The 16804-nt window shown below is 39.6% G+C and overlaps 1 protein-coding gene and 1 long non-coding RNA gene across 7 annotated transcripts in view; one reads left to right on the forward strand and one right to left on the reverse strand.

Annotated features, from left to right (window-relative positions):
• Positions 1-16309, reverse strand: part of scly (selenocysteine lyase) — a 70098-nt gene extending 53789 nt beyond the window's left edge. For 2 of the 6 annotated variants that reach the window (XM_069899353.1, XM_069899358.1), the window contains exon 1: positions 13157-13273. In XM_069899353.1, the coding sequence (XP_069755454.1) occupies positions 13157-13188 (32 nt within the window). In that variant the 5' untranslated portion in view covers positions 13189-13273. Of the gene's footprint in view, positions 1-13156; positions 13311-14974; positions 15040-15890; positions 15981-16219 lie in introns of those variants that run through there. The other 4 variants (XM_069899354.1, XM_069899355.1, XM_069899357.1 and 1 more) reach the window with 4 other exon arrangements.
• Positions 5402-7200, forward strand: LOC138743720 (uncharacterized). Its single transcript, XR_011345031.1, has 2 exons — positions 5402-6529; positions 6627-7200. It is a non-coding gene; the product is annotated as an uncharacterized lncRNA (long non-coding RNA).
• Positions 16310-16804: the final 495 nt, after the last annotated feature.

Consider the following 16804-nt stretch of genomic DNA (forward strand, 5'->3'; position numbering starts at 1 on the left):
TACGATTACCTGTCTTTTGTTCCTCAGCTTTGCTGCAATGCCCTCATAGAATGGATTAGAGACCCATGACCTTCATTCTAATGTACTCTGTACACAAGGTATACACAGTAGACACTTAAGACATCAAATTGTAGGTAGTCAGTGAAACATTTGAGACTATAATAGGATACTTATTTGGATTGATAAAACAAAAATATAAAGCAACATCTATCAGGCTCTTGTCATGGTCTGTTCTAAGATCACAAAGAGATTGTCTACACTCCTGCAAAGTCACTTTTTTTTTGCACAAGTGCAACTGAATATTTATTATCCATCTTTTTGTATTTATTGACTTTTTAAATTCGAATAAGTATACTATTGTAGTTGTACTTTTAGCTGCTTTAGTTTGCTTATTCTGTGAAGTATCTGTTCAGATGGATTAAGAATTTCAGTGAATATAAACATCGTACATGACAAAAATCTCTGAATTCTGTGGAGGAGACCACAGCAAGTCCACTGAACGTAGAAGACTAGGTTGGACAATGCACATGCAAAGCTCGTCCTTATCTAGAAGGTCTGTTTGTGGTCCTGGATGGAGGTGAGGGAGGAGATGTTGAAACAAGTTTTGAAATTTCTGCCATTACATCAGGAAGTGCCAAAGGTTGAATGGGACAGCACACCAGACTAGGGCATCTCTTGGAGACGTATCCCTGTGATGTACAGATGGGTGGAGAGGGGATGATGGCTGGTAGAGCAACCATGCTGAAGTTGGGGGAAAGTGTTACAGGATAATAGACAGTGCAGTTTTTGAAAGTTTACTTATGAGCTATTATATTTTGAGCAAGCGCGACAGTGAATTAAAAAAAACTAACAGTCACTTTCAAATACATGGGATCTGATAGAGAGGAGATCTTGAAAATGTGAGTCAGGGCTTTCAAGTTTATTTTCTCGAGATGTTGAATTTTTAGCAAGTGACAGGGAAAATTTAAATAGCAGCACCAAACAGGTTTATCTTTGCAGAGCCATTGGATTTTGATTAGATGGGAGAGAAACATTTTAAAAATGAGTGTTGCGATTCTCATTTTATTTTCTGGAGACTTGATTTGGGGTGAAAGGGGGAAACTTTGAAAGTTGTCAAAAAAAATTTTCAAGGATACTCAGTGAATCAGAAAGATAGACAGATAGGTAGAGGGGTGGTGTGGCTCTGCTGGGAAACAACAATTTTAAATCATTGGAAAGAGGGGACATGGGATCAGAAGAAGTAGAGTCTGTATGGGTTGAATTAAGGAACAGTAGTTATATACAGGCCTGCAAACAGCAGCTGGGATGTGGCTTACAAAATCCAACTAGAAATAGATAAGGCATGTTAGAAAGACAGTGTTATGATAATTTTGGGGGATTGTTAACATAAAAATAGATTAGGAAAGTCAGGTCAATATGGATCCTTAGGACAGAGAGTTTGTGGAATGCCCACAGGATGGCTCTTGGGGGCAGCTTGTTGATGAGGCCACCAGGAGATTGGATGCTGTGTAATGAACCAGAGATGATTAGAGAGCTCAAGGTAAAGGGACCCTTAAGAGGCAATTATCACAATATGACTGAGTTAGTTCACTTTGAAATTTGAAAAGAGACTAGAGTCCAATGTATTGGTTTTTCAGTGGAAGTACAGAAAGGATATTTGTGTGGCTAAAGCATTGGGTATTTGGCAGGAAACGTAGAGTGGGGCAGACTATTGTTTGGATGGTGATAAAATTCAAAATTCCAAGGTGCAAAGGGACTTTGAAATCCTCATACAGTATACCCTAAAGGTTAACCTCTTTTCTTTGTCAATCTTTTTTTTAAAAGCATGCAAAATATATAGATACATATGGTAATAATAAAGTAAATTAATATTGAGTTACAAGTATCAAATAATAATGAAGGTACATTTGAACCCATGTTATTAAAAAGAAAAAAAATCCTAAACTAAGAATCAAACCCCAAGATGAGGAGTGCACTATTAATAATAATTAAATGGTCATTAAAAAACCCAAAGCTCCATTGCAGTAGTAGAACACCCAATTTTTTTTTAAAAAAAGGTTATCCTCCAGGTTGAGTTAGTGGCGAAGGTGGTGAATACAAGGTTGGCATTCATTTCTAGAGGGATAGCATACAAGAAAAAGGATGTATGTTGAGACTTTATGAAGCACTTGTGAGACCTCATGGAGTACTGTGTCCAGTTTTAGGCACTTTATTTGAGAAAAGACATGCTGGCCTTGGAGAGGGTTTAAAAGATAGCATGGTTGATGTAGCAGTTAACACAATGTCTTTACAGTGCCAGCGATTGGGACCAGGGTTCAAATCCCATGCTGTCTGTAAGGAGTTGGTATATTCTCCCAGTGTTTGCGTGGGTTTTCCCCAAGGGCTCTTGTTTCTTCCCATCATTCAAAATGTACAGGGGTGCAGGATGAAAGTTGGGCAACTCTGGCTCGTTTGCCAAAAGGGCCGGTATGTTAAAGAAAAATTTAAATTAAATTTAAAATTTAGGATTAACAGACATATGCCAGGAATGTCAAGGGTTATGAGGAATGATTGGCAGCTAATGGACTTTACTCGTTGGAGTACAAAAGGATGACAGGGGACCTTAGAGGCATTTTGAATGCTGAAAGGTCTGAACAGAGTGATGTGCAAGGATGTTTCCCATGATAGAGGATTCTAGGACAAGAGGGCATAATTTCAGGATAAAACAGATGTGGGAAAATTTCTTTAGTTAAAGGGTGGAACGTGTTGCCTCAGGCAGCTGTGGAAGCAAAGTCGTTAAGGCAGAGATTAACAGGCATTTGATTAGCTAGGGCATCAAGGGTTACGGAGAAAAGGCAGGGGAGAGGGTGGATGGATCAGCTCATGTCAGGTAAAATCATATCTCTACCAAACACATGCTTTACCAAAGATTGAATTTGATAATAAAGAAACAAAGAATTTTTATCAATACCATAACTGTCCCTCATCTGATCATAAGATAAAAATTTACCTTCTTTAAAACAATCTCCCAAATTTTCCACACCTTTAAATCTCCAATGTAATAAACTTTGATTATGTATTGAGAAAGAAATAAGTTAATTATTATACAACAGAGTCAATCCTTTTTCTGTTTGGGGCAGAAAGGTGGGATAAAGGGTGAAGTAATAAACATATGGGTGCAAGCTTTATTAATGAATGAGGAGAAAACCATGTTTATTAAAGAGAGAAAATACCGATGGCCTGGTGGCAGGCCTCATCCTGGGGTCAGATGGGGCAGAAATGGAGGAATTGTGAGATACGAATGGCATCGAACAAGGGACAGGATGATAAAAGCTATTATCAAGGTAGCTGTATGGGTCAGTGGGTTTGTAATGATGTAATTGAAAAGATTGTTCCCTGAAATGGAAAGAAGTGGAGTCAGAAAATATCCAGGTAAATTTAAGGGCTATTGGAAGCAATCAGCAAAGTTTATGAAATTGTAAAGTTCTGTTCATACACAAGAGTTAGCACCAATGCAGTCTTCAATGAAATGGAGAAAGAGTTGGAATGGTACCCAAGTACCATCAGAAGAGGGACTGTTCTACACATCTGAAAAAGATGGGCACAATTGTTGCCCATAGCTACACCCTGGATCTACAGGAAATGGGAGGAATCAAAGGAGCTATAAGGGCGAGAACAAGCTCTGCCAGGTGGAGGAGTGTTATTCAAGGTGGAATGAAAACTCTGCTTTCATGAAAGAAGGACTGGAGGCCTTCCTGATGGGAATGGATATGTAAAGGGATTGCACTTTTGACTAGTTTTCTCAGCAGACTGGTTAAGCAAAGAAGTAAAGCACAAAATTGCAATAAGACTGCACATTCCCTTTACATATACGTCAACCCACAGATGCAGTCTTTAGGTATAAATTTTGAGATAGTCAAATGGATTGAACATTGGCTGAAAGGGAGAGGCCAGAGAGTGGTAGTGGATAATTGTCTGTCAGGTTGGAGGCCGGTGACCAGTGGTGTGCCTCAAGGATCTGTATTGGGCCCATTGTTGTTCGTTATATACATTAATGATCTAGATGATGGGGTGGTGAATTGGATTAGTAAATATGCAGACGATACTAAGATAGGTGGAATAGTGGATAATGAAGAAGGTTTTCAAGGATTGCAGAGGGATTTGGGCTGCTTAGAAAAGTGGGCTGAAAAATGGCAGATGGAATTTAATGCTGATAAGTGTGAGGTGCTTCATTTTGGTAAGAAGAATCAGAATAGGACATATGTAGTAAATGGGAGAGCATTGAGGAATACAGAAGAGCAGAAAGATTTAGGAGTAATGGTACATCGTTCCCTGAAGGTAGAAACTCACGTGAATAGGGTGGTGAAGAAGGCTTTTAGTATGCTGGCCTTTATCAATCATTGCATGGAATATAGGAGTTGGGAGGTGATGTTGAGATTGGATAAGACGTTGGTGCGGCCTAATTTGGAGTTCTGTGTGCAGTTCTGGTCGCCTAATTATAGGAAGGATATAAACAGAGTGGAGAGAGTGCAGAGAAGGTTTACCAGAATGTTGCCTGGGTTTAAGCATCTGGAGTATGGGGAGAGATTGGACAGATTGGGTCTTTATTCTTTGGAGCGTAGAAGGTTGAGAGGGGATTTGATAGAAGTATTTAAGATTATGAAAGGGATAGACAGAATGGATGTGGATAGACTATTTCCGTTAAGAGGAGGAAAGTTTAAAACAAGAGGACATGAGTTAAGAATTAAGGGGCAGAGGTTTAGAGGTAACATGAGGGGGAACTTCTTTACTCAGAGAGTGGTAGCTGTGTGGAATGATCTTCCGGGAGAAATAGTGGCGGCGGAGTCAATTGTATTATTTAAGAAAAGGTTGGACAGGTATATGGATGAGAAGAAGATGGAGGGTTATGGGCATTGTGCAGGGAGGTGGGATTAGAAAGGGGTGTTTGGTTCGGTGTGGACTAGAAGGGCCTAATGGCCTGTTTCCGTGCTGTAATTGTTATGTTATGTTATGTTATATGTTATGATTCAGTAACCATTTTAACTAGCTTGGATGTTGAAATTAAGGAATTTATTAAGAATTTATTTTAATGGGGGGGGTTTCATTTAATTATATAATGTTTGTATTGATAATAACAACTAATGTCAAATGATTTAAAATTGTAAAATATTTTAAAAAAATTTTAAGAGCTGGAAATTAAGATTTTTTGTTAGAAAGAGCATTAAACAATTAATGAATTTAGAAATTGGAGATCATTCCTTACATGCAATATTACTGTCATTATGGAGATGCAAAGCAGATTGTAAAGGTTAAAACTTTGCTTTTTGATTAATTAATGACCATCCCTTTAAGAAAAATTGTTTTGTAGTTTTACCATAGTTACTATGACATCATATGTTGTAATATCCTGGCAAACGGAGAGTTTGCAGCTCATTCTTCGGAGAACCATTGAAGATAAGCGAGATCGAAATACTTTTCTTTGAATTCATTTGTCTTAACAATTGCTTATCATTTTAATTCATCTTATATTATTATTATACTATGCTTTCTTTACTAAAGTTAAGAAAATCTCAATGCGAAGTTATGCAAGATGTTTATATCAACCAATTAAAGGCTACACAAAGCTGCAATTACAAAGTTTGATTTATTTGGATTAGTAAGGTAGTAATTCGGAATATCGATGCTTATGTTTCTGTGAAGATAACGTTTTGAAATTGGGATAGAAAGTGTCATCTATACTATTTGTTCAAAGAAAAGTAAAATTGTGAACTTTGGAAGAAAGGCTGAAGGAACTCAATTTGTTAAAATCAAAAAGCTTTAAGCAAAATAGGCAGTTTTCTGAGAGAAAATGTCTACGTTGTTTGTAATTGTACAGTCCTGAGCTGAAGACTTGAAGAACATCTGGTAACCTTCAAGAGAGAAACATCAGATAAAGCACTCTGGTTTGCAGAAGCCAGAGTTACCAAAGAGCCATTGGCAGGAAGCCCAGAAAAACGTTTTGAAAACACAGATCCTGACAGATTCAGCCAGAGAAATTCTTAAAGGACCCACACAAGATACAAATTTGTTTACTGTTCCAAGAAACCAGATGAGAGACAAGAAGAAAGGCTGCAGTGTGAAGAATCCAAGATGGGTAAGAAGAAGTCTCATCAGGCTAAAGACCCTGAGCAAACAGCTCCTCTCAAAAGACTGATTGTGGGTTGAGCCAGCAAGAGAGATGGATAAGGATTGGTGAAAGGTTGGAGTCAGTGACCAGAGAAGAAGTGGCTTCAAGCAGGAAGAAGATTCCATTAAGGCACTGCAGACCTCATTCGCTGACAAAGGTTAGTGGAACTGGAACAGATGAATGTACGTGCAAAGCCCCACTGGTGCTGTACTGAGTGAAATGCAGAAGATAGAGACTAAATCAGCGATATCTGAAAGTTCAGATGTGAATCCTGATTATAGTATTTCCAAGGTTATGAGCGTAGGAAGATCTCCAAAGTCTTCAAAGGCATCTACAGCAAGTACAGCTTTGCGTGCTTCAAGCACATCAGCTATGCATGCTAAGGTGCAAGCAGACTTGGTTACTATCTGTGCACAACATGAGTGATTTGAGAAAAGATGTTGTAATGGAAGATTCTAACCTGTTTTTTTTAAACTTGCAGCTCTGGGTTCTGCAAGACTGAGAACCTGCTTGTGTTTTAGAATCAGCAGACATAAGCTAAATTCCACCGAGGGGCCAGAGATGCTGTTATACATCTGTGTACCAAGAACATTTAATCTTCCAGCTTGTTTTGGTCACAGACTGTCAGAGGCCTAGCCTTGATGCAAAATAAACCATTGTATTCAAAGTGATAAGCTGAAAATTATGTTATTCGTTAGAAGCCTAGCATGCTAGCTTGCTTGCTTATCTTTCTTGCTGTGCTGGGAATAGGTGCTTGGGTAAGCAGTTTTTGGGTAATATAAGCCATGGTCCCGCTGCTGAAGTTTGAGACTCTCCGAGAGGTGGCAACATCTCTTAGCAAGAAGAAGAACTTCTGGAGTCCAGCCAACGTCCCGGTCAGTGGAGGTGGAGAAGTTGCTACTGGCGCCCTGACAACCAACTACAAATGTGCAGTCGTTGCCTCGCTTCAGCAGTTGGGACCAGTCCAAGCGTTGATAAGTATAGTTGGGAAGGGCTTGCATATTGTAGTGTGAAATCAGCTTTTGAATTTGTAATAAACATTTGTATAAACTGAACTGCTCTCGGTGTGTGTGCCTATTTTCTTTCGGTAGCTCAAACACTGTGACCAATCTAAAACGAACAAAATGAGAGGTATAAGTTTACCCAAGACAGATGCTTTTGAAAATATGGAAGCTGAAATGAATTAGCAACTAATGCAAGAAGCTGAAATAAAGAATCAGCAAGAAGAACAAAAAAGACTGAAGAGAAAAAAAGACGAGAACTGGAGGAACAACATGCTATGAATATGGCCAGAGTAAAAACATTAGCTCAGGCTTTTGAAGATCTATCATTCAAAGGAAAAATACCCAAGGAACCACCAGCAGGTCAATGGGTACTGTAGCCACAAGAAATTAGTCTACTCAAGCAAGGAGCCTCGGGAGGTGTTGCTCGTGCTCAAATATCAATGACCTGTGGAAAGGGCTAGCAATATTCAATCTTTTCCGAGCACACAATTTTTGAATCTTCCCGAAAGAAGCACTTTTCAGCCAGGTTCAACCATTGATGCCTATTTGTGTTGCCGAAGAACCAGCGACAAGTCAAGGATCCTCACCAATGTCATTACTTACATACCAAGGTCCTACATCGATGGCACCATTTCAAGTTTAACCAGTTCCATTCACCACAAGACAGCCAGTCGCAAGCTATGGTGGACAAGACAATATATTATCACTCAGTGAAACAAAATGAAATTTCTGCTATGTCAGCACAGCCACAAGGTTCATATGTTTTATCCAAGAAGGAAATTCCAGTTTTTAAAATGGAGATTTATTACAGTATCTGATGTTCATGAAATCCTATGAACATCACATTGAAAGCAATACTAAAAACACCAAAGATTGTCTGTATTACCTAGAACAATATACTGGAAGACAGGTGAAGGAACTAGTCAAAAGTTGCCAATAAATGGATCCAGACCAAGGTTTTAAAAGGGCAAAATAATTATTGTATTATCATTAAGGAGATTAACATAAAATCGCAAGGGCCCACATAGACAAGATTCTTTCTTGGCAAGCAATAAAATCAGAGGACTCGAAGGTTTTACAAGCATATGCACTCTTTCTGAATGGATGTTGTAATACAATGGGAAGTAGTGCACATTTACAAGAGCTGAATTTGCTTGCTAATTTATCATTTACCTTACAAGATGAAAGTCTTATGCAGAACCACAAGTTGCAGAGCTTAAAATGAAGGGTCGCCACTTTTGAGGAAGTTGTACAAATTTTGTTAACACTGTCCCAGTATTTGGAAATATGAAGGATACTTCAATAGTTCCCAAGGACGTAAAGAAGTCCAAATCATCGTCTCAACAGAAACCAAAGGGAAGTACCTTTGTCAATGCTGTCAGATAAAAGCACAAGAAAGATCAAGGTAACAATGGAAAAGGAAGATCAGACTGTTCAGGAAAGCTGTTTGTATTGCAAAGAACAACATGCTTTAGAAAAATGTCCATGATTGGAGAAGTCATATGACAAGAAATTAACCTTTTTAAAGAAGAGTGGAACATGTTTCAGTTGCTTGTGTAAAAGACATATCAGTAAAACTTGTAACAAGCAACTCAGTTATGAAATAAGCAGTTTAAAACATCCCAGGTTACTGCATATTCAATGAAGTTGAGAAGGATGTCAAACAATCTGATTCCAAGACTAAAGACACAGTCAAGGAGAATGCTTCAGCTTCGGTTCAGACAAACCGTCTTACTGGGGCTGGAGACAAGGCTCTCTCAATAGTTCCTGTGCAGGTTAAAGCCAAAAAAGGAAGCTTCATATTGAAGACTTACACATTTTTTGATCCAGGAAGTACCGCATCATTTTATACTGTTGAATTAATGAATAAATGTAATCTTCATGGTTAAAATAAAAATCACAGATCTTGTTGAAGACAATAAATGATGAAAATAACTTTGAAACTAATATAGTTTCAGGTTTACAGATTGCTGAATTGAATAGCAATGAATTTTGTGACCTTCCAAGAGTATATACTCAGAAGACAATGCCTACTAATAAGGAGAATATTCCACATCAGGATATCAAAGAATGGGATCATCTAGAAGACATTTGCTTACCCAAGATTGATGCTAAAGTCGAGATGTTAATTGCATTAGATGTAAAAAAGCTCTTGAACCTCTAGAAGTAACAAAGAGCCTAAATGATGGACCTTATTCCATAAGAATGTTGCTTGGATGGACAATTAACAGATCTTTAGGAGGAAAAATGAATAATGATCAGAAGATGCCGAATGTAAAGGTCAACAGAATTTCAATTATCAAACTTAATGATCTGTGGGAACAACAGTTTAAAATTTATTTTCCTGAATGTCTCAAAGGTATTCAAGAACCTTCGAAGGAGGATAAGCAGTTTCTGGATTTAGTTTCAAATTTTGTTAAACATGTTGCATTGCCTTAGAAGAAAGGAGAAATTTGTATGCCAGACAACAAAATAATTGCAGAACAGCATATGAGGAATTTGAAAAGAAAATACAAAAAAATGCTTCCATTCATTTGGAATATATCAATATCATGTCAGATATGATAACCAAGGGTTATGTGGAAAAGGTATCAGAAGATATCTTGGAACATAAAGATGGTAGAAAATGGTACTTATCTCATCATGGAGTTAATCATCCACAAAAGGATAAACTAGGAGTATTGTTATGAGCCCAGAGGACCCCAAAACCCAGCAGCAATAGAAATTCACAAAGACAACTGGTTACTTAAACAAAAGCTGCTTTTAAATTATCTTTAAACATGAAAACAGGATCAAGCTTCAACTTATTACTATTAACTTAACCCCTTCTAATTCTAAGCGCACATGTATGTAATGTGTCTACAAGTTCAGAAAAGTTCTTTGATTCACAGTCCAATCTCACTTCTCACTCCTCCAAGTTTACTGGTATCAGGTAATTCTTATACTGAGCACAGAATTTAACATTTATGAATCTTCTCCAGGCTTTGGTGCTTGAAAGTTAAATGGTTACCACTCAGGAAGGTTCTTGTTGGTTTTCAGAGAGATATTTGTTGCTCGTTGGACACCCACAATTGATTCCTTCTGATGAGGCACTTCAGTGTCTTGCCGAAGAAACTTGCCCCATTAGGGTTTTCCAGATGATAACCTCTTTCTTTCAGGTCACCACAGAGTTCCTTTTTGTTTCCTTCATTTCAAGTGAAACATTATGCAGCCAGCCATCTTCTCTTGTATGGACCACAAGGGTTTTGACCAGGCTGAACCAAAAACTCACAACCAGTCTTCAAAATTTTTTTTTTTCCACAAGCTTGCCAGCTTGTCCTTTTCCAGTCCCAACTGCTGCTGCTGAACTTTGAAACTGTAGAACCACATGACCCACACACCCACACCAGACCCAATCTTCTGAGTTTATCTACTGCTTTCCAAAACAATAATCCATTAGTCCACAGGATGCCCAATTAACACATACTTGTAAAGTCTTTATAGGCATTCTTCCAAGTTCCTGCAAAGGCACCTGGAGCCTGGACTGTCTACCTCAAGCAGAGCTCTGTTAATTTAAAAGAGATCTGTTTTGAAATGTTTGTATGTGACCTACAATAAAAAAAACCTGCTACAATGTATTTCCTTTAAAATGTATCTAAATACAATATAAAATAAAACAATCCGTCACAGTAGTATTTGATTGTAGAGCATCATTTCAAGGAGTTTCATTGAATTCTCAACTTTTGCAAGGTCCAGACTTAACCAGTAGGTGTTTTAATAAGATTTTGTAAAGAGCCCATTGTGATTGCTGCGGATATTGAAGTGATGTTTCATCAAGTGAAAGTACCATCAGAAGATCGTGATTTTACATGATTGTTATGGTGGCCTAATGGAGATTACAGTAAAGATGTGATTGAAGACAGAATGACAGTTCATTTATTTGGAGCAACCTCGTCACTGAGTTGTGCAAATTTTATTTTCAGGAAATGTGCTGAAGACAATGAAGAGCAACTTAGTTCTCAAGCTTTAAGTATCAGAAATAATTCCTATGTTGATGATTGTCTCACTTCAGTGTTTTCAGAAAAAGCAGCAAGTTAAAATAGATCTGTAATAAAGGAGGTTTCTTCCTTACAAAATGAATTAGCAACAGTCGAGATGTGCTGGCTGTTATACCTGAGACAAAAATTCTTGACTTGGATTGTGAGGTTCTGCTTAAAGAATTCTGGGAGTGCAATGGTGCATTCAATCTGATGTTTTCAAATTCAAAATTGTTTTGAAAAAATGGCCTTTGAAAAGAAGCTCAATATATAATCCTTTGGGAATATTGGCACCAGTAGTATCAATAGCAAAGAAAATTCTGCAGAAGAAAATTCGGATGGGATGAAGCTATATCAGATTCTATCGCACAAGATTGGATGAATTGGATTGAGTCTTAAAATGTTAGAAAATGTTGAAGTCGACAGATGTTTTAAACCAACAGACTTTGGTATTGCCATGTTTGTTCAGTTATACTATTTTGCTGATGCAAGCAAATGTGGTTATGGTATTCTCAGTTATTTAGTTATGCAAAATAACCAAGACCAAATACATTGTGGATTTGAAATGGGAAAAGCCAGATTGGCTCCATTAAAGTCAGTCACCTTACTTCAAATGAAATTGACTGCCACTACTATGATGAGCTAAATGGGTTAAGAAGAGAATTACAGATGGAGTTAGCAGATTGTGTTTTGGTCTGATAGCACATCAGTACATAGGAAAACTATGAGGTTTTGTACTTTTGTGACTAACAGAATTAATGAAATCAATACAGATATATTAAAACAATGGATAATTCAGCTGACATGGCTTCACAGGATCAAAAGTACAATAGTTTCTAAAGAGTGTCAACACTTGGGTGTTCGGTCCTCAATTTCTTTCGCAATCTCAAGAAGATTGACCTATAAATCCAGAAGAGTTAAAAGAAGTTTCAATGGAAGATCCAGAAATCCAAAACACCAATGGATCTAATTTTACAGGAGCTCAACTAGAATTACAAAAAGCAATTCAAAATTGGAATCAACATCTAATTCATTACTTCAAAAGGAAATTAGTTGGATATTTAACTCACCAACAGGTTCACATCATGGAAGTGCGTGGGAAAGAATGATTAGGTAAATCAAGAAAATTCTTAATTCCTTTTTAAATAATCAAATAGTGAATGATGATAATCTTCAGACAGTATTGTGTGAGATTGTAGCTATTTTAAAGTCATCCAATAACTAAAGTTTCTATCGATTCAAATGACATTGAGGTACTTGCATCTCTTATTTCTTAAATCTAAACCGGGTCAATTTCAGAAAGATTTTATTTATACAAGACGCAGATGGAGACAAGTGCAGTTTATTGCTGATTTATTTTGGAAAAGATGGGTTAAAGAATACCTTTGATTATTACAAGAGAGACAAAACTGGTCTAATGCTAAATGCAAATTTGTATGCGGAGACATTGTAATTATCATGGATGATTCTGCACCAAGAAATTCTCAGTTTTGAGGAAGAATCGTGGAAACCTTTCCAGACAAGAAAGGTTTTGTTCAGCAAATGAGGATTCAAACCAAGAAGCAGAAAATTTTGTAAAACCTTGTTTTTATTTAATTTTATGACCATCCCTTTAAGAAAGATTGTTGTTTTGTCAAGTTACCATAGTTACTATGACAGGATATACTGTAATATCTGGGTGAACGGAGAGCTTGTAGCTCATTCTTCGGAGAACCATGGAAGATACGCCAGATTGGAATTCTTTGAATTCATTAGTCTTAATCATTTCTTATCTTAATTCATCTTATATTATTATACAGTAGACTTTATTTACTAAAGTTATGAAAATCTCAATGCGAAGTTACACAAAATGCTTACATCAACCAATTAAATCTTGAAATTGGGAAATACGAGATTGGAAAGTGTCATCGCCACAAATGCTTTCATTGAATCCTTTTACCTGATCACATGGTCAAAACTATATCTACAATATTTCCTATGATCACACTTACTATTCACGTGAGGAAATATATGTCTTCTGCATTTCTGTTGTTTTTTGATAACCTTGATTGAACAGAGCTCAATGTGTCCTTTCCGGGCATGCATTCCTTTTCATCGCTTAGCACCCCCACAGAAAATAACTTGTGCAGAACACCTATAAAAGACCTTAAAATAATGTAAATTCATGCATCTGGATGAATAATGAACAAACTGACAAGATGCAACAGACAAATGATACCACAAACATAGATTAAAGCTTTGCATGCCCCAATGAATAGTGAAGCAATTTAAAGAGTCAAGCAGTTTCATCCACTTTCCCACCTTACAATGGCTAACCTTGGATCGTTGTTTCAAAAGACAAGGTTAAAGTATGGGAACCTAGTCGGTAAAGTCTAGTTAATCATTCATCTGGGCCTCCTCGCAAATCTTCATCATTGACACCAATCACCATATTCAATTATCCATATGGAATGTCAAAAACAGTATGTGAATTTGATACAACTGTAACATTCTGAGCTGAATTCAGTATAAGACAGTAACAAAAAATGGATTATTGCCTAAATGTATCCCATATACAAAATAATCCAAGCCTATCATCAGGAACATGGTGGAAAAGGGTCATTATCAGTGCCATCATTATCACTTACTCACTAAAAAACTGTATTGACAGGCTTGATCACTCAGTTCCAGACTTCATGACAAACTTTGACAAGAGTTGAATTCCAGAGGCAAGACATTGGAGTCTATTGATACAGATAAGGGTCAAGATCCATGCTTGTTTCAGGATATTTTAAACTGAGGTGGTGCAAAAAAACTTCAGTGATTGGTTGGAAATCATTGATTAAAAAGAGAGCTCAAAAGGAGTGGCCCAGTGTGAGAGTGGAGATTGAGAGACTTTGGCTCAAGAGGCTGGGGATGAGCAACAGGCATGATCTTTTCATAATAATCCAGAGAAGGAAGTGGGGATGGCAGTTAGGGCAGCAGTCTGCTCCAATTGCAGGATTGGGATATCTGGGATAGCATGTGTCCCAGATAATGACACCTGCAAGAAGTGCACCCAACTGCAGCTCTGCACTTACGGAGTTAGGGAGCTGGATGACTTCTGGATTATTCAGGGGTGATGGAGAGGAGCTATAAAGAGACAGTCACATTCAAGAGGCAGGTAACTGACTGGGTGACAGCAGACATGTAGGGCACCCCTGTGGCAAGCTGTGGTGATCAGTTCTTGTCACAGAGTCTGGCCTGTCCGCTCAGAAAGCACAGAAAGAGGCCCTTTGGCCTATCTTATCAAAGTTCACCAAGCTTGACCCATTTGTTTCTGTTCAACCACATCACTCCAAATATCTCCTATTCATGTACTTGTCCAAATGTACTCTGAACATTCCAGTTATCCCATCACCTCTCAACTCCTTCCATATACTGTGCCCACCACCCTGTGTGAAGGCAACACCCCCTCAGGGCCCCTTTTAATCTTTTCCCTCTCACCCAAATCTATGCCCTCTGTTACAAGATCAAACCAGCAACCACAAAGAAGGCATGTCACACAGGGGTAAAGATGAACAAACACTTTAACAAAAATTCACCTTCAAATGAAATTAAAAACCCTTTTATAACAATGCCCACTGGTAAATATGCAAATTTCTATAAGTGTAAAATAAATAAATTCCCACCCTAAATATAACAAATTTAATAAAAGTCTAAGTCACATTTCCAACCAGCCCACAGAAAACAGACACAAAACTTCGATCTCAACCAAAGCAATGATCATAGACACAATTCAGTTTGTTTGGTAAACTGAAGCCTACTAGAGCGTGAGAGATAGCACGCACAAAATTTGAAGTTGTCTTCTTGCATTGCTTGCAGAGAAACAATGGTTTGGTTCAGATCCTTCTGGCTGCTTTTGGAATGTTCATCCCTTTTAAAATGCCCAACATTCTAAACTGCCTCCCAGACAATGACTCTGCTTGGGCCTCCTTCCACTTTACAGCCACAGTTGTTTGTCTTCCAAGTCCAGAAATATCTAGGACATCTTCTGCACATGCCCAGTCTGTCTCCCACTCTCTCAGTCCACCTTCACCTTGGCTCTCTAAGGCAAACTGTCACTTTCCAACACAAAACCACACAACACATAGGCCAATACACAACACAGAATTCTAACACCTCTAATTATAGAATCACCTACCCAGGGAAAAAGTCCACAACTATGCTCAAGATTTAATAAAGCTCCACTAGGATCCCCTACATTCCAAAGAGGAAAGTCATAGCCTATCCTTATAATTCCCAATAACTTTCTTGCATTTTTCTTTCTGCATGCTTTCCAGCAACTGGGTGACCAAAACTGTACACAATACTTCAAATACAGTCTCAGCAACATCTTGCACAATTTTAACAAGGCAACCCCACTCCTGTACTGATGCTAAAAGCCTTCAGCACCCAGCCTGCCTGTGTTGGGACTTTCATGAAACAATATCGATATAAACAACCCCCAAGTCTTCTTGCTCTACAGCTCATCTCAGGGCTCCACGGTTCACGATGCAAGCCCTACCCTACACCAAAGTGAATCACCTATCAGAATTTAACCCCATTGGCACTTCACGGCACACTTTCCGGCCACCTCCAGATCCTGCACTGAGGCACTTCAATCACCAAGGAAACTCTCCTTGGGCGAAATTAAACACGAGCCATCACTAATGCAAAGAGCCCAAAAGACAACGGGGGCCGCTCTGTTTTACTCCACCGGCACACCTGAGGCCGGAAAGTGGGACGCCCGAGCGTTGCAGCCCTCTCCTGGCGGGCTCATCATAAACGCTCTGCCCCGGTACTGCAGCAGCCTTTACTCATCCGGGAGGACTGCAGCAGCCTTTACTCATCCGGGAGGACTGCAGCAGCCTTTACTCATCCGGGAGGACTGCAGCAGCCTTTACTCATCCGGGAGGACTGCAGCAGCCTTTACTCATCCGGGAGGACTGCAGCAGCCTTTACTCATCCGGGAGGACTGCAGCAGACAATTCTGCTCACGATGACTCAGGGCCGCTGCTGCTTTTATTTATATCAAGGCGTTCAAACCAACTCACCCTCTCAGTGAAAGCTTCCTCCGATGGGGCAGTGGATGGTGCAGACGCACTAGGTTCCCGTCATGGGTCTGTGTGACGCAGGCGCGCCGGGTGCTCCTCGCAGGTCGCTGGGCTGGCGCAGTCGCGCCGGGTGCTCCTCGCAGGTCGCTGGGCTGGCGCAGGCGCGCCCGGTTCCCCTCGCAGCTCGCTGGGCTGGCGCAGGCGCGCCCGGTTCCCCTCGCAGCTCGCTGGGCTGGCGCAGGCGCGCCCGGTTCCCCTCGCAGCTCGCTGGGCTGGCGCAGGCGCGCCCGGTTCCCCTCGCAGCTCGCTGGGCTGGCGCAGGCGCGCCCGGTTCCCCTCGCAGCTCGCTGGGCTGGCGCAGGCGCGCCCGGTTCCCCTCGCAGCTCGCTGGGCTGGCGCAGGCGCGCCCGGTTCCCCTCGCAGCTCGCTGGGCTGGCGCAGGCGCGCCCGGTTCCCTTCGCAGCTCGCTGGGCTGCCATGTTGGTGAAGGAATGGATGGGGTGTTTTGTTTTTGGTCGTGGTGCTTGGCAGCTACCCTCAGGTCTATGATGGAGCGAAGCCAATGGCAGTACGGGGAATTCATCG

The sequence above is a fragment of the Narcine bancroftii genome, chromosome 9, assembly GCF_036971445.1.
Source record: "Narcine bancroftii isolate sNarBan1 chromosome 9, sNarBan1.hap1, whole genome shotgun sequence".
NCBI lineage: Eukaryota > Metazoa > Chordata > Chondrichthyes > Torpediniformes > Narcinidae > Narcine > Narcine bancroftii.